The sequence below is a fragment of the Bos mutus genome, chromosome 2, assembly GCF_027580195.1.
Source record: "Bos mutus isolate GX-2022 chromosome 2, NWIPB_WYAK_1.1, whole genome shotgun sequence".
NCBI classification, from domain to species: Eukaryota; Metazoa; Chordata; class Mammalia; order Artiodactyla; family Bovidae; genus Bos; species Bos mutus.
This window is the reverse complement of record NC_091618.1, coordinates 109,603,380-109,626,555: the sequence shown is the minus strand read 5'-3', so window position 1 is coordinate 109,626,555 and position 23,176 is coordinate 109,603,380. Positions and strand designations below refer to the sequence as shown.

Genomic DNA, 23,176 nt, shown 5'->3' with positions numbered 1-23,176 from the left:
AACATGAAGTCGCTCAGTCGTGTCCGACCCTTCGAGACCCCATGGACTGCAGCCCACCAGGCTCCTCCGTCCATGGGATTCTCCAGGCAAGAGTACTGGAGTGGGGTGCCACTGCCCTCTCTGAAAATAAGAGAGCAAAGCCCTTCAAATATAATAACCAAAATTTAAAATGGAGGAAAAAAGAACTGGACATCCATTCTCAATTTTTTTTTTAGAAAAAACAAAAATCCACTATCAAACCACCTGAGAGTAAACAAAGGAAGATTGATATTAATTTAAAATGTGTTAGATGCAAACAGACTTTAAACAACGGTACATATTTTAAGTTTTATAGTGCATGACAGGAAAAAGGGAAGGGGTTGGGGAGACAAGGCACTTTCAAGGGTTCAATAATTAAAGTTGCCCCTACTGATCACATTGAGATAAGTTTGGTAAGGTAGAAATGTAAGCCTGAAACTCTTTAAAAAGTGAATTTTTCCTTAGAATCACAAATGAAAATGAATTCTTTATTTAAATTGGTGTGAGAACTGAACTACTAAGTAGCTGCCACATCTATTTCATCACACTATTTCAGAAGATGAAGCCATCATTTTGTTATCAGAATGCAATTCATCATTGTTGGAAAAAAAAAAAACAACTGAAACATACAATTTTATTTTTTTCTTTTGGCTACACCGTGTGGCATGTGGGGTCCTAGCGTCCCAGCCAGGAATCAAACCCATGTCTCCTGCATGGAAGCACGAGTCTCTTAACCATTGTGCCGTCAGGGAAGGCAATGAAGCAACTTTTTAAATAGACATCACGTGTAAATCTTTATTCATATTTCTGATTGTTTTCATCAAGATAAAGATCCTGAAACAGTAATACAGTTCAAAGAATACGGACATTAGGCTGAAACGACAGCTTGACTCTGGAATGATACAACAAAATATGAGTACATCAGATTTTCTTCAGTGGGTAAGGCAAAAATACACAAGAAATTTTTAAAAATCTGACAACTAAGTACTTAGTGAGTATGCACTCTATCCAACGGTATTTGCGCTGTGTTTTGCAAAAGTAATCCAGGGAAACTATACTCTCCTGGAAAGGTACAGTTATTCACCTAACACCCATTTATTTACTGGCTTGCCTACAAGTACCAGGCTTAGGGTAGATGATAAACAAGAAGACAAAGAGGACTGCAGTGTTTGCAAAAGTTTCTTTCCATAAACTGTTTTAGAGTTAAGGTGATACCAAATGCTCCAAGTTTCTTTAAGGACAAGATAGAGTATATATAAAATAATAAAACCCAAACGTGAAAAACCATAGAATAAACATGATGCAATGAAGACAGTATCAGACACTTAGTCTTTTCCTAAAATTATCATGAATATTTTTGGTAAAAAAATTATACTCTTCCATAAAGCATTTTGCACATATCCATGAAAATATCAAATCTTCTTAGTCTTCCATTTTATGATCTGAGTTACTATTGTGCTCTGATCCTCTTCAAATGTCTAGTCTACAACAAAAAACAATTTGTGATGTGGTTTTCCGTGTGATAAGCTTCAGCCTATTTTGCCTCTGACAAGTAATGAACACAAACAGCTTAATAAGACTTTCTTTGCCTTAATCAACACAGAACTGGGAAAAGATCCCACATCCATCTAACAATGAATAAGGTAGTTAATGCTGTTCCCTTGGGTATACTTCAGGGCAATTGAGGTTTAGGTTTAATAAACTGCCAACATTACTAAAGAACATTATACAGAAGTGATCACAATTTAAGATACAAAGATTTCAAGTAAAGTAACCGCTTTCTTGAATTTCAAGAGAAAATAAGCAATTTACCAGAAAATAAGATAACTGGAGGTTTAGCACCTTCACTGCACATTACTGAGTACCTTACGTACCAGGCAGGCACAAGGGACACACAAAACGGTGCAAGTCCTGAAGGAATCGATAGTCTCGAGAGAGTAATATTAAAGAAAATCTACTATTATGACAAAGAGACAAGTATTGAAATAGAACTATGAACAAGCTACTTGAGAAAGGGGAAAAGAGACAGCCAAGAAAATGGCTTCCCAGTAAAGGAGCACCAGGTGTTATCAAGTGAATAAGGGAGAAATGGCAAACATTTAAACATGCTCAAAACCTGCTCAGAAAAAAAAAAAGAAAAAAAACTCTGAATTATATCCACATACAGCCTCTATTCTCTCCCTACATTCACTCTTGATCACTCTCTGCTCACTATGTCTGTTCTCTCATCTCCCTCTCATTTCTCACCCCATTAAAATCTGTATCTGATTCTACAACTACTCAAAAGTAATTTTCTTACTGCCATTCCTTATTACAGAACTATTTATTTGCTTTATGACCAAGTGTTCTCAGGAGAATTTATAAATAGCTCAGTTTTAGAGGTCAAGATTCATTTGAAAATATGGTAGGAGCTATGGAACTTCTCATAAAAAATGTACATATACATAGAAATTTTTTTACATCATTCAGAGATTCATGAATTCCTTGAAGGCCACTGTGCTGTGCTTAGTCACTCAGTCGTGTCTGACTCTTTGCAACCCCATGGACTGTAACCCGCCAGGCTCCTCTGCCCATGGGGATTCTCCAGGCAAGAATACTGGAGAGGGTTGCCATTTCCTCCTCCAGGGGATCTTCTCAACCCAGGGATCAACCCAGGTCTCCCACATCGCAGGAGGATTCTTTACCATCTGAGCTACCAGGAAAGCCCACTAGGCAGCAGGGAGTTCCAAATTAAGCTCTTTTAATAATGTAAGGAAGGATGTGGAGAAACGAATAAAAGCTCCAACAGTCTTTGTCTTGAATCCATTCAAAAAACACTTCTTAAACATTTTAGGCCACCAAAGCTATTTTGAGACTTTTGAAATGAGGAAAAGGGACATTTCAAAAACAGTGAAATTACCTGAAAGAAATCTTTATTTCTGTGTGCAAACTATAGATTAACTGCTTAAAGACAATGTCAAGTATGTTTTTAAGGTATGTGTAGCAATGATAAAGTTGCCTCTTCAGTATGGTATGTTTAAGGAATAACAGAAGTAGAAAGATCATGTGAATGTAATATTCTGAGTCACTATGGAAGTCTATGATCAAAACAAAAGGCTACCTTAATAATCTTTACTAGAATGGTTTCCAGGAAGTCTAGGAACACAACTAATTTCAGCACTTTAATAAACATTCTCCAATACTCTGGAGCTCAAAATACTTTCCTAATATGAGATAGAATTAATTTTCAATCAAGTATAGAGATTCTATTTAATCAAATATTAGCCTATTTTAATAAAAATTAAATTTCAACTCTACTTGTCTAGGATAAAAGCATGCTGAACTTACAAGGAGTTTTTTCATACTTTCAGTAATTGTGCACATCACCTAATGGTGTGAGTGTTTTATTTAAATATGTGTTTTTTCCAATGAACACCTAAACCACAGATTAAAATGCCTTAGTTTGAAGAAGCTACCAAAGATTGCTTGGGTCATATTATCAGGACACAAGCCAACTAAAACCAAACACAAGTGTTTAAACAGTTATTAGTCTACACAAGAACTAAAAGACATCTCATTTGCTAAAATTCATTAGTTCATAATAATTATAAAAAACAGAAAAGCAATCACCTTTGGAGGATGCTAAGAAAGAAAAAAAAAAAACCTACTTATTTTTCTGAAAACTGGTAAACAAACTGACTTCCCTGCCCAGAAATAAACCCACATGTATATGGTTAATTAACTTATGACAAAGGAGGCAAGAATATAAGATTGGGGAAAAGACAGCTTCTTTTAACAAACAGTGCTGGGAAAACTGAAAATAAGCTACATGCCAAAGTATTAAAGTGGACCACCTTCTCAGACCATATACAAAAATAAACTTGAAAATGGATTAAAGATTTAAATGTAAGACCTGAAACCATAAAACTTCTAGAAGAAAACAAAGGCAAGTACATTCTTTGATATTACTCTTAGCAATATTTTTTTGGATATGTCTCCTCGGGCAAGGGAAACAAAAGCAAAAATAAATGGGACTCCATCAAACTAAAAAGCTTTTGCACAGCAAAGAAATTACCAATAAAACAAAAAAGGTAGCCTACTGAATGAAAGAAGATAATATATCCAGACAGGTTTAATATCCAAAAAATATTAAAAACTCTTAAAACTCATACAACTAGGGAGCAATAATTATGAATGCTATCAATATCATACTAGTAAAAATTAGTACGTAAAAATTAATAGTATGATATTAACACTAATTAAAAATAATGGGTCATCACATTTTTAATAACTCTATGATACTCCTATATGAAAATATCTATGCATGTAGATAGGTAAAGGCATTAAAGCTGACAGTTTGCTCTATTTTTCACAAACCCCCATATCTTTACCTAAATATTGACTAAAGAGCTAAAAACAGACCCACAAGGAAGAAAAATTCTTTATTTCACTCATCTTTAGAAATACATGATTACAATGTTATTTATCTCAGAATATTTCCATCAGACTGAATGTTATATTTATGCCTGTAATTTTTAGAATATTCATTATATATACAATATAATCTAAGATTAAATTGTAAAGACATACCTTTGTGTAAGGGTTGAGGCATCATTAAGATCTGGATGAGCAAAAGGGATGTAACATCATGATAAAGAATTGGAACCTCAGGCTGTTGTTCCTCATTTCCCAGTCTAAAAGAAAAATGCATAATCACTTTAGACAGTATTGTATTTTCTTTCTAACTCACTTTATATTTCACATATATGTGAAACACAAATCAAACTTTCGTAAGCAACTAAAAAATCTCAAAAAGAAAAGTTAGGACCACATTTTTGCCTAAAAATATAATATTCTAGGCACATATTTCTTTGATTCTGCCTAATAGGAAAAAATTACCTAGAAAATTTACTAGGTCTTACTAACTTAAACAATTGGGACATATTAACTTGATTGTGAATCTTCCTGATCTCTCAAATTACAGAAATCAAACAAAATATTAAATGGAATTTAAGAGAATTAGCTTCACTACAAATGGGGTGGCACTTAGGATACTCGCTATCACAAACTTCATATTAAAGAATAAATATTCGTGTTATAAAAAAATCAATTCACAAACAAGTTAAATTGAAAAGGCATGGTTAATATCTCTTGTTAAAAGTTGTTTCAACTTTGCTGCTGCTGCTGCTAAGTCGCTTCAGTCGTGTCCGACTCTGTGCGACCCCATAGACGGCAGCCCACCAGGCTCCCCAGTCCCTGGGATTCTCCAGGCAAGAACACTGGAGTGGGTTGCCATTTTCTTCTCCAATGCATGAAAGTGAAAAGTGAAAGTGAAGTCGCTCAGTCGTGTCTGACCCTCAGCGACCCCATGGACTGCAGCCTTCCAAGTTCCTCCGTCCATGGGATTTTCCAGGCAAGAGTACTGGAGTGGGGTGCCATTGCCTTCTCTCTCCAGTTTCAACTTTAGGACTAATATAAAATTCAAAGAAAAGCTTTAACATTTTCAAAGTTTAAAAAAAAAGATATAATAACCAAAGCAGAACTTAAAATATACTATAAAAGACAAAACAGTAAACCTAAGTGTTGGAGAAGACTCTTGAGAGTCCCTTGGACTGCAAGGAGGTCCAACCAGTCCATTCTAAAGAAGATCAGTCCAGGGTGTTCTTTGGAAGGACTGATGCTAAAGCTGAAACTCCAATACTTTGGCCACCTCATGTGAAGAACTGACTCATTGGAAAAGACTCTGATGCTGGGAGGGATTGGAGGCAGGAGGAGAAGGGGATGACAGAGGATGAGATGGCTGGATGGCATCACTGACTTGATGGACGTGAGTCTGGGTGAACTCCGGGAGTTGGTGATGGACAGGGTGGCCTGGCATGCTGCAATTCATGGGGTTGCAAAGAGTCGGACACTACTGAGCGACTGAACTGAACTGAAGGTATGTATAATACAATAAAATACACAGAATATATTATAGAGTAGCTCTTTTCATTCTAAAAGAATTAAAACTCCTTTAGAAACTTAAATTTTTTGATCACAGGTTTAATTTTTCATGTCAGAGAACAAAAGTAAATCTTAAGCATTCAGAATCAGCTAAATTCTGAAGCTACATGTCAGACTAGATTTGGGATAAATAAAAACTGCTGAAATCTTTTATAAGGCTTCGTCATTCAGCAAATGGCGATTACTTAACTGTTGGCTAGGCATTGGATACATGTGAGTAAACAATCCCTGCTTCTATGATGCTTATGGGACTGCCAAAGGAAGACAGCTCTTTGAATATCTCCATTCTCTACAAGTATCTCTTTAATACTTGTCTTTCTCTCCAAAGATAAACTTCCATTAATGCTATGAATCCTATTATTGCCTCTTAAGTCTCCCTGGCATCTCTTCTTTATAAGCTCAAAGTTCTTAAGAAGAAAAAAATTTAGGGGTCACCAATTCCTCACCTATTATTCAAATTCCCTCAGAAATGGTTTACCACTGATTACACAAGTGGTAGCATAAAGTACAGATTCTGTATTTCTGTAAATAAGGAGTAAATAAATTAGGTGTATCATTTCAAAAATTTTAATGATGTGGGAATTTGGTTGTCATGTGTTATTTTTAAAAAGCAGATTCTAAAACTAGTGTGTTTCTAGCTAATAAATCACAAAGCAGGTTTTTGTGTCTTTTTTTAAACCACTATTCTGTAGTACCTAATGAAGGCAAGACTGATCATAGGTTTCAAACATCGTAAGGCAAAAGGCTGTGGGGAACTTTACAATGAAGGAATAAGTCTAAGGTTACTTGAACCCTTTGATCAATTATGACATGAAAAGAACAACCGGCCATCATGTGCCTCTGAATGTTTTGTCTATATAAAAACCAATGAAATTCTTTAAAAGATTTTCTCACTTAGTAGGAATTTTTATGAAAATTTAACATAAGGTATAATAGTATAAATAGTAATAATAATAATTAGTACATAAATGGTATAAAAATATAATAAACTGTTTTCAATTTTTATCATGTATTTTTGTCTCATAAGGAAAATTCACATATTAAAATGAACTTCAATCTTATTTTTATACTTAATCATTTTCAAAAAAGTTTTAACTGAATTTAATCTTTCAATAATACTTACTGCGAACTCATCTCTTCTAGTAACTGTGTGAGCTTTCTCCAAGGATTATACTCAGAATCAATGCTATAAAGTCGCATGTGCAAGGCTAATACATGGAACAGCTGATCTAAATAAATTGAAGGAAAAGTAATTAGAAAGTTCACACAATTTGTCCAGAACAATATTCAGGCAAATTTTCTAGTAATTTTTAAAAAAATGTTTCCTTTCCTTATAATTCACCAAGTGTAAGTACCAACAACTTCACGCTTTCTTTTAAGGTAAACTCTGAGGGCTTCCCTGATTGCTCAGTTGGTAAAAAATCCACCTGCAATGCAGGAGACCCTGGTTCAATTTCTGGGTCAGGAAGATCCCCTGGAGAGGGGATACGCTACCCACTCCAGTATTCTTGGGCTTCCCTTGTGGCTCAGCTGGCAAAGAATCCTGCAATGCAGGGGAATTGGGTTCGATCCCTGGGTTGGGAAGACCCTGGAGAAAGGAAAGGCTACCCATTCCAGTATTCTGGCCTGGAGAATTCCATGGGCTGTATAGAGTCACAAAGAGTCAGACACAACTTTCACTTTCACTGAGATACATATCCAAATAAATTCAGAACTTGGACTGTTCTTTTATGTTCAGTCTTAATACAAAAGTGGTTTGTTTTCCTCATCTTCTGTCAGAGATCTACCTTTCCTTGGCTTTATGCCTTGATCTTGGTAACCTGTAGTTTTCTCTGCTGTGATCTCCTAACCAAAATTCACTATCTTCAATACCCTACTCTGAGTAATATGGAGAATAACATCCATATAAACCACTGTTAGGTGAAGTTCTTCCTTTACCTAATTTTTTTCTCCTAAATATTCTTTAGATTTAATTGTGATTTCATCTTTAGACTCAACATGAAGAAAAAAATAATGGAAATGAGAATAATATTTAGAAAAATTATTCTGCTATTTTCATTTCTTCTGACAATAATCTATGACAGATACCATGACAATAATCTATCAGTCTCAACTTTTGACAAAATTCTGCTACAACATTTAGAAAAAGAATTGTTTACAATTTTTTAATTATTTGGGAAAAAATTTTTAAATTTTGCTTTCATATCACATGTCCTTTTTCTGGTATAAATGACAAGGACTGGAACTAAATTACTCTCTTAAATACTCAAAATATTTGAATTAAAATAAATCAACAGTCCCTTTCTAGAAAGTCAGATAATACTTTTTGACATGTGATTAGAATTAATTCCTAAAGAGAGAAAGAAAAAAGCCAAATGGCATAAACATACTGTTGTCACTGACTCTAAATTAAAATACTCAAAACTAAACAACATTTTGTATCTCTGAGCAAGTGACTTAGAAATTAGCTATACTTTAGAATAACTTGAGATCCATCCATGTAAGTATTAGTAATATTAGTGGGGGTAGTAGTTTGAAGAAATCATCTGTAAGACATGAAGCTATAAGACGAACAAAATAAACGTTCCACTCTGTGGGGCACTGCAGAAGAAATGGGAGGCTGGGGAGGAGCTGAACACTGTACCTACAACTGTTTCAATCTAATCTCTGTATAACAAACAAGAATTTAAACACCTTATTCTTATTCATCTTCTGCCTATAAGTCAATGTGTAGTCTAAATCTTCTCTTAAAATTTCTTCATCCTATTAATGGTTAAGATTAGCTGAGTATTTATTAGTGCCAAGCACTATTTAAATCACCTACATAGATTTATCCCAATTTATTTTCATAAAAACTGTAAGGTAGATAATATAGTTATCCACTGTTTTGAGACAAGTTTCCCAAATTTTCAGTTTTTCTAGTAACCTGGTTCCATTGATAACAATAAGAACTAGAGACATTTTTAGCAGTGAAATAATATGATAACGATATACTGGTTATTCTTATTTTATTTCAACTCGATTTTACATAAGATTTTTATGAAGTATATATATAATTCATCATTTTTTTAAAAAGTGTCTAAAACCAAGAAGTGTTTAAAAAAACAATCCTCTAGCAGAAATATTAACTCAAGCTGCCAAGTGGGGAGTTTTGCATTCTTATCTAAGTTTTTAAGTGAATAAAAGGTCTCTTTTTACTCTCTCTTTTCAAGACAAAAGTCAATTAACTTGAAGCTTTGATTTAATCAAAAGCATAGACATGGCAATTTTACTAACCTGCTTTACACTGAAACCATGGCCAGCATAAAAGTAATGTTGCATATGTCTAATTTCCTAGACTTTATCATAATTCAAGAAACACAAACGTTAGAAGAAAACTTTTCATTTTCTCATAGTCCCTTATTCTACAGATGAGGAAGTAGGCCCAGAGAAAGGAAGTACCTTGCCAGGTCACCCTAAATATTTATTAGCAAAAGCTAAGAACAGAATTCAAGATTCCTGATGACACTGACAGTCACTCAGTCGTGTGACTTTGCCACACGTCTTTGCCACCCCATGGAGTAGCCCTCCTCTATCCAGGGGATTTGTAGCCTGATAGGCTCTTCTGTCCATGGGATTCCCCAGGCAAGAATACTGGAGTGGGTTGCCATTCTCTTCTTCAGGGGATCTTCCCAACCCAGGGATCAAACCTGGGTTTCCCACAACGCCGGCAGATTCTTTACCATATGAGCCACCAGGGAATCCAACTTCAAAATTTCCTACTTCTTAGTTTTTTCTACCACTTCAGTTCTCCTTGAGGTTTTAATGATTAAAAGAAAAGTATAAAATTCCTTTTGTAACACAAATCCCTTTTCCATTCCTATGAAGAACTGAGATTATAACCCTGTTGCATCTTCTAAAGGTATTAATATATGACAAGAGTCTTTGGTATTAGCTTTAATGAGAACTAAAGGATGATAACATATCTAAGGAGGTGCATCTATCTTTCAGAAACAATCCTGGAAATTGCAGATAACTTCAATAGGAAGCAGAACAAGCCAATACCAATCAATACTTTTCACTATGTTTATTTAATTCACTGTGTTTGCAAAATTCAGTCTGAGATATATCAATAAGAGTAAACTCTAAAATTTATTTAGCAATAAAAATATCTTTGAGAATTCCCTGGTGGTCCACTGGTTAGGAGACCATGCTCTTCACTGCCAAGGGAGCAAATATTGACATTAGTAGATGTAGGATGAGGAGAACTTTTGATCATATCAAAAAGTTAAAAACCAAAAAATAATGGAAAAATGTAATAAACACCAAATATGCTCATGACAGGCTTCCCTGGTAGCCAAGTGGTAAAGAATCCACCTGCGATGCAGGAGATGCAGGAGACAAGCATCTGATCCCTGGGTCAGGAAGATCCCTGGAGAAGGGCATGACAACCACTCCAGTAATCTTGCCTGGAAAATCCCATAGACAGAGGAGCCTGGCGGGTTACCTCTGGGGTCACAGAGTCAGACACGACTGAAGTGACTGAGCACGCACACACATGTGCATGAGATTTTAAAAGTTGAAAAGCAATTATACCAAGAAAGAATATTATTAAAATTTTGAATAACAACAGCAAAAGGAATAGACAATTTTTTCTGGAATGACACATTTTAAAGTTCTAAAGTTATACCTACATTTATAAAAGGGTGGAGAAATGAGAAAATCACTCATTTATAGGTGTGCTGACCACTGGAAAAACCACAGCCTTGACTAGACGGACCTTTGTTGGCAAAGTAATATCTCTGCTTTTTAATATGTTATCTAGGTTGGTCATAACTTTCCTTCCAAGGAGTAAGCGTCTTTTAATTTCATGGCTGAAATCACCATCTGCAGTCATTTTGGAGCCCAGAAAAATAAAGTCTGACACTATTTCCACTGTTTCCCCATCTATTTCCCATGATGTGATGGACCAGATGCCATGATCTCCGTTTTCTGAATGTTGAGCTTTAAGTCAACTTTTTCACTCTCCTCTTTCATCAAGAGGCTTTTTAGTTCCTCTTCACTTTCTGCCATAAGGGTGGTGTTATCTGCATATCTGAGGTTACTGACATTTCTCCCGACAATCTTGATTCCAGCTTGTGCTTCTTCCAGCCTACTCAAGGCTATGGTTTTCCCAGTGGTCATGTATGGATGTGAGAGTTGGACTGTGAAGAAAGCTGAGTGCCAAAGAATTGATGCTTTTGAACTGTGGTGCTGGAGAAGACTCTTGCGAGTCCCTTGGACTGCAAGGAGATCCAACCAGTCCATCCTAAAGGAGACCAGTCCTGCGTGTTCATTGGAAGGACTGATGCTGAGGCCAAAACTCCAATACTTTGGCCACCTCATGCAAAGAGTTGACTCATTGGAAAAGACCCTGATGCTGGGAGGGACTGAGGACAGGAGGAGAAGGGGACAAAAGAGGATAAGATGGCTGGATGGCATCACCGACTCGATGCACATGAGTTTGGGTGAACTCCGGGAGTTGGTGATGGACAGGGAGGCCTGGTGTGCTGTGATTCATGGGGTCGCAAAGAGTCAGACATGACTGAGCGACTGAACTGAACTGAAGTGAACTGTGATTTCAATAAACAGGCAACACTGTCCAGTAGGACTAAGGAAGTCCTAGATTTGAATTCAAGCTCTGTACTGGCCATGTGTCCTTGGGCAAATTATCCTAGTTTTATTATCTGTAAACTGAGGATAATTCCAACTCTCTGGGCTGTTTTACGTGATGAGTAGTTATAGTAGGAACACATATCTGTAGTGTGCAGATAGTGTGCTTAAATACACGTACATACACATATGGTTTCTATGGATGAATTCCAAATAATAAATTTAATATTTATAAATGAGATAATACAGCCAAAATTAGAGATTACAACTACATAAGAAACATTAGGTCTCCACATAAACCACCACTCTACACAAATATTAACATATATTTGTAACCTTCATCTCTCTCCTCCCCTGAGCTTTTGGTACTATGCTTCCTTGGTTCTCGCCCAGCTTCTTCTCAGTCACCTGTAAGTGTTCTCCCTCTGCTGAGCCCTAAAAGGGGGCATTCTCCATAAGAAAGGAAAAGGATCTCTTCTTAGCCTTCTTTCCCTCTCATTCTCCATACACTACTTCATTTAAGCTCAACTTCCACTTCTACCTGCAAGTTTACAATTCACAGATTTCTCTAGCACTTCCAGTGTTTGACAGGCACCACAAAAATCTATACATGCAAAACTAAACTGATTATATAGCCCAGCCTAGCTCTGATATTCATTTCCTCTTACAATTCCATTTGAGTGAATGACATTACTGCCCATGCAAACATCCAAGGAAAAACTTGGCCTATTGGTTTAATTGATAAACCAATTAATCCTATTGTTTCTGCCTCCTATGACCCATCCTCTTTTACTCCACTCTACCCCCTGTATCATTTCTCAAGTAGATAACTCAACAAAGTCTTCATTTAGCTTCAAGTCTTTTGTTTCAACCACTTCCAATTCCTGTAAACAATAAATCTATTCATATTGTCTCGTAATTGGTTGGTGAACCACTGAAAGAAGAGTCATAGAAAGCCCTTAAAAGTCACTGCAAGAGAGAGAACCCCTATCTTCTTTTTCAGGTTTATTAAACTTCCTTCCTCCCTTCCTTTAGCAAGTATTCCCCCACGTGTCTTCACAAGGTGTCCTCTCAGCCTAGAATGGCATCTTCCTGTTCTCCAAGCAAACCTGATTCATCTTTCCAGGTTCAAGGGCTCCTCTGCAAAGTCTTCTCTAATACATACCTGAGACAGATGTGATCATCCCTTGCTTTAAGCATTCTCTACACTTGAGTTACCTCTATTTTAGCACTTCTAATACAGCCTTGTAATTATTTTTTCACATTTTCCTCTCCTATTAGACAGTAAAATCTCCCTAAAAAGATAACTACTTTTTTTCCTCTTTGTACTTCCCACGCTAGCACAGTGTTTGACATTTAACAGGATTTTTTAAGTACACTGAATATTTCATGATATGTCAATAATCTTTGTTTTTAAAAATCATACAATATAAGCATAATATTCATGATGGACTTACGCCCTTTTCTGCTGTAATGACACACTGGCTTACTAAGCAAGAAGGAGGCCAATTCATCAGCCCTAATTTCACTTCCCCAAAGAAGTGACCTCTCAACTCTGACTACTAAAGCAGTGGTTGACTTACTTGTTCCCACTATTTCCTTCACAATGCTGGTTGCTGTGACAACTCATCTGGGAAAATGAACTCTATTTTCTGCAACACCTAATCAAATTCTTTACAACTGAGACAAGTCTAAGGTATTGAAATGTGTTTAATCACAAGAGAAACATATCATTACTAAAACAGGAAACACCACTGAAAGACTAGTTTGTCCTTGGAAAAAACCAAAGATTTAATTATAAGAACTCTCAGCTGGAACAAAAGATAAGATTTAGCAATCTATTCTATCTTTAACAATATTAAAAGTAAGATTATAATACCAAAAAAATCTACAAATTAAAAATATAACTCCACTTTACTGTAAAATTAGAGCTTCACATGTATGGCTAAGAATACCATACATATACACAAGACACCATAAACAATTTTTATGACTTGAGAAGTATCCAGTTAAGGAAACTGAACACAAAGAGCTCAGCACCAGCTTGGAAATTCTGTGTCTCTGTGAGTTATTTCTAAACACCTAAGAATTCTAAACTGGAAGATTATTTCTTAGTATAACTCATACTAGTCATTAAGACAGTTAACTTCAGTTCAGTCGCTCAGTCCTGTCCAACTCTTTGCAACCCCATGGACTGCAGCACACCAGGCCTCCCAGTCCATGACCAACTGACAGAGTTTACTCAAACTCATGTCCATTAGGTTGGTGATGCCATCCAACCATCTCATCCTCTGTCGTCCCCTTCTCCTCCCATTTCAATCTTTCCAAGCATGAGGGTCTTTTCAAATGAGTCAGCTCTTTGCATCAGGTGGCCAAAGCATTGGAGTTTCAGCTTCAGCATCAGTCCTTCCAATGAATATTCAAGACTGATTTCCTTTAGGATTAACTGGTTGGCTCTCCTTGCAGTCCGAGGGACTCTCAAGAGTCTTCTCCAACACCACAGTTCAAAAGCATCAGTTCTTCGGCACTCAGCTTTCTTCACAGTCCAACTCTCACATCCATACATGACCACTGGAAAAACCACAGCCTTGACTAGACGGACCTTTGTTGGCAAAGTAATGTCTCTGCTTTTTAATATGCTGTCTAAGTTGGTCATAAATTTTCTTCCAAGGAGCAAGCATCTTTTAATTTCATGGCTGCAGTCACCATCTGCAGTCATTTTGGAGCCCCCAAAAATAAAGTCTCTCACTGTTTTCCACTGTTTCTCCATCTATTTGCCATGAAGTGATGGGACTGGATGCCATCATCTTTGTTTTCTAAATGTTGAGCTTTAAGCCAACTTTTCATTCTCCTCTTTCACTTTCATCAAGAGGCTCTTTAGTTCTCCACTTTCTGCCATAAGAATGGTGTCGTCTGCATATCTGAGGTTATTGATATTTCTCTCGGCAATCTTGATTCTAGCTTGTGATTCCTCCAGCCCAGCGTTTCTCATGATGTACTCTGCATATAAGTTAAATAAGCAGGGTCACAATATACAGCCTTGACATACTCCTTTTCCTATTTGGAACCAGTCTGTTGTTCCATGTCCAGTTCTAACTGTTGCTTCCTGACCTGCATACAGATTTCTCAAGAGGCAGGTCAGGTAGTCTGGTATTCCCATCTCTTTCAGAATTTTCCACAGTTTATTCTGATCCACATAGTCAAAGGCTTTGGCATAGTTAATAAAGCAGAAGTAGATGTTTTTCTGGAACTCTCTTGCTTTTTCGATGATCCAGCATTTGCTGACAATTTGATCTCTGGTTCCTCTGCCTTTTCTAAAGCCAGCTGTAACATCTGGAAGTTCATGGTTCACGTATTGCTGAAGCCTGGCTTGGAGAATATTGAGCATTACTTTACTAGCGTGTGAGATGAGTGCAATTGTGCAGTAGTTTGAACATTCTTTGGCATTGCCTTTCTTAGGGATTAGAATGAAAACTGATCTTTTCTCATCCTGTGGCCACTGCTGAGTTTTCCAAATTTGCTGGCATATTGAGTGCAGTACTTTCACAGCATCATCTTTTAGGATTTAAAATAGCTCAATTAGAATTCCTTCACCTACACTAGCTTTATTCGTAGTGATGCTTTCTAAGGCCTACTTGACTTCACTTTCCAGGATGTCTGGCTCTAGATGAGTGATCACACCATTGTGATTATCTGGGTCATGAAGTTCTTTTTTGTACAGTTCTTCTGTGTATTCTTGCCACCTCTCTTTAATCTCTTCTGCTTCTGTTGGGTCCATACTTTTTCTGTCCTTTATTGAGCCCATTTTGCATGAAATGTTCCTTTGGTATCTCTAATTTTCTAGAAGAGATCTCAGTGTTCCCCATTCTGTTGTTTCCTCTATTTCTCTGCATTGATCACCGAGGAAGGCTTTCTTATCTCTCCTTGCTATTCTTTGGAACTCTGCATTCAAATGGGTATATCTTTCCTTTTCGCCTCTCTTCTTTTCACAGCTATTTGTAAGGCCTCCTCCGACAGCCATTTTGCTCTTTTGCATTTCTTTTTCTTGAGAATGGTCTTGCTCCCTGACTCCTGTACAATGTCATGAACCTCCATCCATAGTTCATCAGGTACTCTATCTATCAGATCTAGTTCCTTAAATATATTTCTCACTTCCACTGTATTAGTGATTGATTTAGGTCATATCTGAATGGTCTAGTGGATTTCCCTACTTTCTTCAATTTAAGTCTGAATTAAGATGGAAATACATATTAAAGGGAAGAGTTATCCTAATGACTTTTATAAACTGCTTCTGTTTAAAATTGTACCACTGATAAAATTTACTTAAGGTAAACTTAACTGCCTGCATTTCTAGATCATTCAAGATTTTCATTCTATCACTGCAGTTATCACTGTTTAAATACTTGTCAAGAAAAAAAAAAGCATCTATTTCTGCTTTATTCACTATGCCAAAGCCTTTGACTGTGTGGATCACAATAAACTGGAAAATTCTGAAAGAGATGGGAATACCAGACCACCTGACCTGCCTCTTGAGAAATTTGTATGCAGGTCAGGAAGCAACAGTTAGAACTGGACATGGAACAACAGACTGGTTCCAAATAGGAAAAGGAGTACGTCAAGGCTGTGTATTGTGTCCCTACTTATTTAACTTCTATGCAGAGTACATCATGAGAAACGCTGGGCTGGAGGAAGCACAGGCTGGAATAAAGATTGCCGAGAGAAATATCAATAACCTCAGATATGCAGACGACACCACCCTTATGGCAGAAACTGAAGAAGAACTAAAGAGCCTCTTGATGAAGGTTAGAGAGGAGAGTGAAAAAGTTGGCTTAAAGCTCAACATTCAGAAAACGAAGATCATGGCATCCAGTCCCATCATTTCATGGCAAATAGATGGGGAAACAGTGGAAACAGTGGCTGACTTTATTTTTCTGGGCTCCAAAATCACTGTGGATGGTGACTGCAACCATGAAATTAAAAGACACTTACTCCTTGGAAGGAAAGTTATGACCAACCTTGACAGCATATTAAAAAGCAGAGACATTAATTACTTTGTGAACAAAGGTCTGTCTAGTTAAGGCTATGGTTTTCCAGTAGTCATGTATGGATATGAGAGTTGGACTATAAAGAACACTGAGCATCAAAGAATTGATGCTTTTGAACTATGGTGTTGGAGAAGACTCTTGAGAGTCCCTTGGACTGCAAGGAGATCCAACCAGTCCATCCTAAAGGAAATCAGTCCTGAATATTCACTGGAAGTACTGATGCTGTAGCTGAAACTCCAATCCTTTGGCCACCTGATGCGAAGAGCTGACTCATTTGAAAAGACCCTGATGCTGGGAAAGATTGAGGGTGGGAGGAGAAGGGGACGACAGAGGACGAGATGGTTGGATGGCATCACCGACTCAACGGACATGGGTTTGGGTGAACTCCAGGAGTTGGTGATGGACAGGGAGGCCTGCCACGCTGCAGTTCATGGGACACAAAGAGTCAGACACGACTGAGCAACTGAACTGAACTGAATGAAAAAAATTTTAACTAGCCAAATGACTCTATATTACCATGAAAAATAAATCTCAGTTTCTCTGTAACTGAATAATCAAAGTGAGGAAATGGTTCTGACCCATTTATCCTGGGATGAATGTAATTGGTGTGGGTATATGTTTCAAACAAGAATCAGATTCCCCTGGTTCCTTTACACAGGCCTGAGAAATTACCCATGAAAATTTGAGAGAACTTGCAGGTGAGGTCTGGGAACAACTTGAAGATGAAGATCTGTAGCTCTGATTCCTTAGAAACAGGCAATTCATGCCATTGAGTAACAGGAGCTGACTCAGCTTTTCCTGCCCCACCGCTCAGCAATTCAGCCAAGGCAGACAGGGAATAAAGTGGCAGTTATGTTAGGAATTTTAAAGGATTGAGAAAAAAATCAATAATAATAAAATTATATATATGTGTGTATCTATTATACACAAACACATATATAAAATACTTTAGCTCACGTATCTAATAACATTTGGCATTTAATATCATCTGTCATTAATCATGACAGATATGGTAGATGGTCGGCACAGGTGTCATAATCCCCATTTCTACTGCAAGGTAAAAAGTCAGGCAAGTTTCCTGTAGTCCAACAGATAACAAACAGGACTAGAATTCAGATCTTCTAATTCCAACCCAGTGTTTCTTCCAACACTGTATTCTATGTTGCTCCTTTCCACCCCCACCTCTTTATTTCTATCTCTATTGCTCCTAGTTAATAAAGGGATATACAATTACAAGTTAAAGTAGATGAGCTTTGCTTTAATTATCCCTTGTGAAAATTCAAAAATACCAAAAGAAAAGGCTGTGTTTAGTACTTCGACTTTTCATGCTGGGTTCTTCTCCTGCAGTTACTATGCCTCCACTCCCAGGCATATTATGCCATTGTTCTCTGGTTACCTCAAGCATCATAGCATTAGTTTCATGGAATTTTCTTCTCCTACTTTCAGGTTTAGGTGACCAGCCTCCCCCTTCACCTCTACAGCATGGCATAGGACAATATGAAGAGGTGCACAATTCTGCCTCCACACATGGGTAGTCCTATGAAGGGTAAAGAAAAAGGTCAGTTCTTAGGACTCCTAATCTCTTCCTTACCAAAGAAGACATACTCCATGAATCCACATCTAATTTAAGCATCCCATTTAAGATGAGGGACAGGGGCTGCTGCCAAGTTGCTTCAGTCGTGTCCAACTCTGTGCGACCCCATGGACTGCAGCCTACCAGGCTTCTCTGTCCATGGGATTCTCCAGGCAAGAACCCTGGAGTGGGTTGCCATTTCCTTCTCCAATGCATGAAAGTGGAAAGTGAAAGTGAAGTCACTCAGTCGTGTCTGACTCTTAGCGACCCCATGACTGCAGCCTCCCAGGCTCCTCCATCCATGGGATTTTCCGGGCAACAGTACTGGAGTGGGGTGCCATTGTCTTCTCCCGAGGGACAGGGGAGAGGGTTCTAATTGCACTGCTGAAGAGGAACTGCCCTGCCCTAAGCCAAGCAAGATCTTAGGACTCCTATGGCCTGATAGTGGAAATGATTATCTGCGGTACTTAGTTCCTGAAATAACCATACCATTAACACAGAAAGGCCTAGTACCTGCACCACAAAGTACAGGACCTGCAGAAAGACTTTAAAGAACAGCTGAAATCACTCTAAGGCTCTTAGCTCAAAATCTTAAACCACATCTCTAACCAGGCCTCCCACATTAATAAAGTATTTAGTTTTCAATAAAGAAGTTGTATCAATCTTTGGGAATAAATCCCATTTTCTCCTTCTAACCCCACCTTTTAACAGGCCAAGAGAATAAATTAGGTGCTTAAAAAAGAAAAGACTAGGCTGAAAATTAACTTTTATCTTGCTTCCGGTCTCCTTAACCACCCCCATCCCCAATTTGATAATGGTAGTATTGAAGTAGTAGAAACAGTAGTGTTGAGATTTATAGTCTATGGTAAAACTAAGTTCTTACAACAATTCTCTGGTTGGATACTATGAGGAACAGAATCCATGAGATTAAATGAGGCTGCCATTAAACTATTAAATGAGGCTGCCTACTCATGAAGAATGGATTCTGAAGGCAATTTCTACATTTTTACATTCATTTATGCATTTTGACCATTATAATAATCTGGTGGCCAAATTTTCTTCTTGTTACGAGGTAGCAAAAAAGAACAGAACAAAAGTTGTGATTCAACCTATTTGTAGAATTCATAGTTTTTCAATCTGAAAAAGACCTTACTAAGCCATAGATATCAAGGTTTTACCACTGTTTAAAAATAAGATGAGACTACTGAATAGCAATTTTGTGATAGTATTTAAAAATATCCTTATGGAGTATTACTGCAGGGTGAAATTAACATCAAAATAATTTTAACTCTGAATTCACCAAAAATTTATCTTTGAGCAACTATTTTGAGCTGCATGCTGCATGCACACCGTCAAGCTGGATTCCTTCCTAGGAATAACAAACACAGGGGGCAGTCCCCCACAGTATGCATCATTTCTTGAAAAGATTATATATTATGTCAAAATTAAGTTAAAGCTCCTCAAATGAAAATGTCAAAGCAAGGGTTTGTCTTAAGCTTTCTTGACTGAAGTTTAATTTTTATTTCTATTAAATCATGAAATCCATTTGTGATATGAACTGTAGCTTAAACTACAGTAATAAGCAGAAAGCTAAAACCCAAAGATATGGAAAATGTTGATCTAACTAAAGATAATTTTAAAAAATTATCCAATATTAACAGTTTATCAATGATGTCACTTCCTCCCACCCCCCACCACAGTCACTGTTCTAACAATTTCTACTTGAGAAATACACTAAGAATATTGTGGCACAAAAGTATTGAAAGCCTGTGAACTTCACTGGAATCTATGGAGTTTCATGTCTCTTTTCCAATCACCTGAATGAATAAATTAACCTCGTAATTTTAATAAAACATTATTCTTAATAAGAAAGTTATGCCTTCAATTTTACATCTGCTTTGTCCTACATCTACTGCTAACCAAATTGGTGGTACTTATCTGTAGATACACTAGTTTGTAACAAAAACGCCAAATTCACTTATTTTTCAAAATCTTGTTCAGAAACATCAAAAGCTTCACTAATTTTTACAAGCTAGATATGATCCCAAACTTCCAAATTTTCTAGAACTTTTTCCATACTCTACTTTAGAACTTAACACTTTATATCTTACATTATCTAGAACCAGTTTTATCTGTTGAATACAAGGTCCTTAATGCCTGAGCTTCCAGTGGATAAAGAGGCGGTCCAGAGTTCTGACCTAAGAATCAGGAGCAGAGCTGTATGCGAGGTGATCCACACGGATCAAGGGGGAAGGAGTAAGAGGGAACCAGCCAGCAAACTGGTGAAAAATAAAGGAGAACCCATGGTATCCAAAGAAGGAATAAGGATTTGAGAAAATGTCTAAAGGAGTGGTCCAACACAAAATAAGATTCAGAGTGAAAGGCTGGCAAAGATAAGCAAGATAGCAGGACAGATGGCATGGCAGAGCCTGAAAAGATCCCAAGGCAACAGTGTGCAGTAACAGTGTGCAGTGACTAAGCCCATGGATGAATGTTTGTAAAGGTACTGCATCCTTTGGGACACTTAAGGGTAAGAGATATGTCTTACATAATTGAATTTAATGTCAGAGAGCTGAGTTCAACTGCAAGCTTTGACATTTTCCGCTGTATGACTTGGCAATGCAATCACTCTGAAGTTCAGTTTCCTTTTCTATGAAAAAGAGATAACATCTATTTCACATTATTATTCTAAAGACAATAATTTATGTGAAAGTACTTTATAAACTTTAAAAGTACAAATGTAAAGTATTATTAAAATACCATAGTACATTGCTATGTGAATTAATAATGCTCATTTTTTACTGTGGAAAATTTCCCAGATACGTATTTAGGAACCTTTACTCTGATTGGGTACTGGTCATTTTAGCTCAATACTAAAAAACTTATTTGAATATGAAAGTGCTGAAAGCATTATTCCAAGAAAATTTGATTTTTCAGTATAAATTTTGCTGATAATATTTTCTGCTTTCATTGTGGTTAACAGAACAATCTCCTTCTCCACCTACCCTCACTGTGTGGTGTGTGTGTGGTGTGTGTGTGTGTGTTTCCATTCATATTTATCTCTCACTGTGTTAGTTGCTTTCTTGTGTCCAACTCTGCAACCCCATGGACTGTAATCTGCCGGGCTCCTCTGTCCATGGGTTTCTCCAGCAAGAATACTGGAATGGGTAGCCATTCCCTTCTCCAGGGGATTGTCCTGACCCACGAATTGAACCCCGGTCTCTCATATTGCAGGCAAGATTCTTTACCATCTGAGTCACCAGGGAAGCCCAATTATATATCAGGCATTACACAAACCATTCCACATAACATTTATTAAATATTTTTTTGACTAAACTAAACTTCAATTTCATCAGGAATTTGTGATAGAACATTATTCCAAAAGTGTAACTTTCTTTATCATTTGCTTAATTAGTAGAGCATTTTCTCTTTCACCAGAATATTATGAAAAAAAGACAAGACTTTTTTAAATGATATATTTAAGAGGGAAACTAATGAATGGGATAGAAACTAATGAATGGGAAAAGGAAAATATCGACTTATGAGCAGACTCCAGAGAAATGAGAATTTTTATTTACTAATACCATTAGAGAACTACTAGAAGAAGAAAAAATGAGATATTTGATCTACTATTTCATAGGAATCTATGAAATACCATCAGTATGTTCTTGTGTTAAATTAGGTATGAGTAAGGCTTGAGTAAATAATAAATACATTAAGTTTATATACTTGCAATATAGTGTGATTTTATAGAACATATAACTTTCTGCACACATGATTCACAGAGCTGCTTTTACAAATAAATAGGATAAGTAATGCATAAGTAGCTGCACAATAATAAGTCATATGAAAACTAAAATCAAAACCATCATGTTGTACAACCTAAATACATAAATTGTTTTATTTGTCAATCATATCTTAATAAAGTTGGGAGGGAAGCTAACACAATTGATAAGGAAAAGAAGAAAACTAAAAACAGTATTAACTTGTATTTAGGATAAGCTTCATCATGACTGCTTCTATACGGTCACATTGAAATTTCATATTCTCTAAATTAGAAAATAAAAAGAACAGAAGCCTGGAAGTAACTATCAACTTAATAATTCAAAACAAAATTGACAGTGATTACTGAAGTGGATGCTGTTAGACTTTTACTACTAATTTTAGTAGTAATTTTACTACTAATTTTAGTAGTGCTAATTTTAGCACTCTGGATAAATTCACCATTTACAAGCCTCTGTATAAATTTAAGTACCTCAGGGGAAAAAAAGTAGATTTTGAACATAAAACTAAAATTCCTTTACTAAACACTTTCTAATATAACAGTTTCTGAACTATTAAGTCAACCACTACCAAACAACAAATTAACAAGAAAGAATAAAAGCGAAATTATAGTTTCTACAAATTCAAATAGACTAGAAGCTAGTACTCAGATTTATCAACAGCTTCCCCTATAAAACATATTAAATCACTGGGTATAAGTAGTGTTTAAGTGCCTATGTCAAGGGGTTAATAAAGATTAAATACTTAGTAAACAATAATTTTTAAAACCTTAAACTTCTAAGTACAAAGTGATAACACAAAAATCTAATACAACTAGTAAGAATTTCAAAATTAACTTGGTTTAAATTTCACACAAGTTAGTATCTTTTTATTAGAAATTGCAAGGTATTTTTGATCAGTACTTTGCTTTGAAATAATTCCAAAATTACATATGTATCTTTCTAAAATAATATACATATTTTTTAAAACTTATATTGGTTTTTAAATAATTACTAGTATTTTAACATATTCATAAATAAGAGCAAACATCTACCATTTTAATATATTTGTATACATCAAAATACAGTACAAATCTGTTTACTGATTAATAGCAGCTACAATCCATAGGCGACACAAATTGTCTATAAAAAGTTTTTCTTAAGTC

At 36.4% G+C, this 23,176-nt stretch overlaps 1 protein-coding gene across 6 annotated transcripts in view; it reads right to left on the bottom strand.

Annotated features, from left to right (window-relative positions):
• The window catches only part of UBR3 (ubiquitin protein ligase E3 component n-recognin 3), a 204,981-nt gene that overhangs the window by 19,598 nt on the left and 162,207 nt on the right, over positions 1 to 23,176 (bottom strand). For all 6 annotated transcript variants that reach the window (XM_070358202.1, XM_070358205.1, XM_070358208.1 and 3 more), the window contains 2 exons: positions 7,124 to 7,229; positions 4,588 to 4,691 (listed from right to left, as the gene is read on the bottom strand). In XM_070358202.1, the coding sequence (XP_070214303.1) occupies positions 4,588 to 4,691; positions 7,124 to 7,229 (210 nt within the window). The remainder of the gene's footprint in view (positions 1 to 4,587; positions 4,692 to 7,123; positions 7,230 to 23,176) is intronic.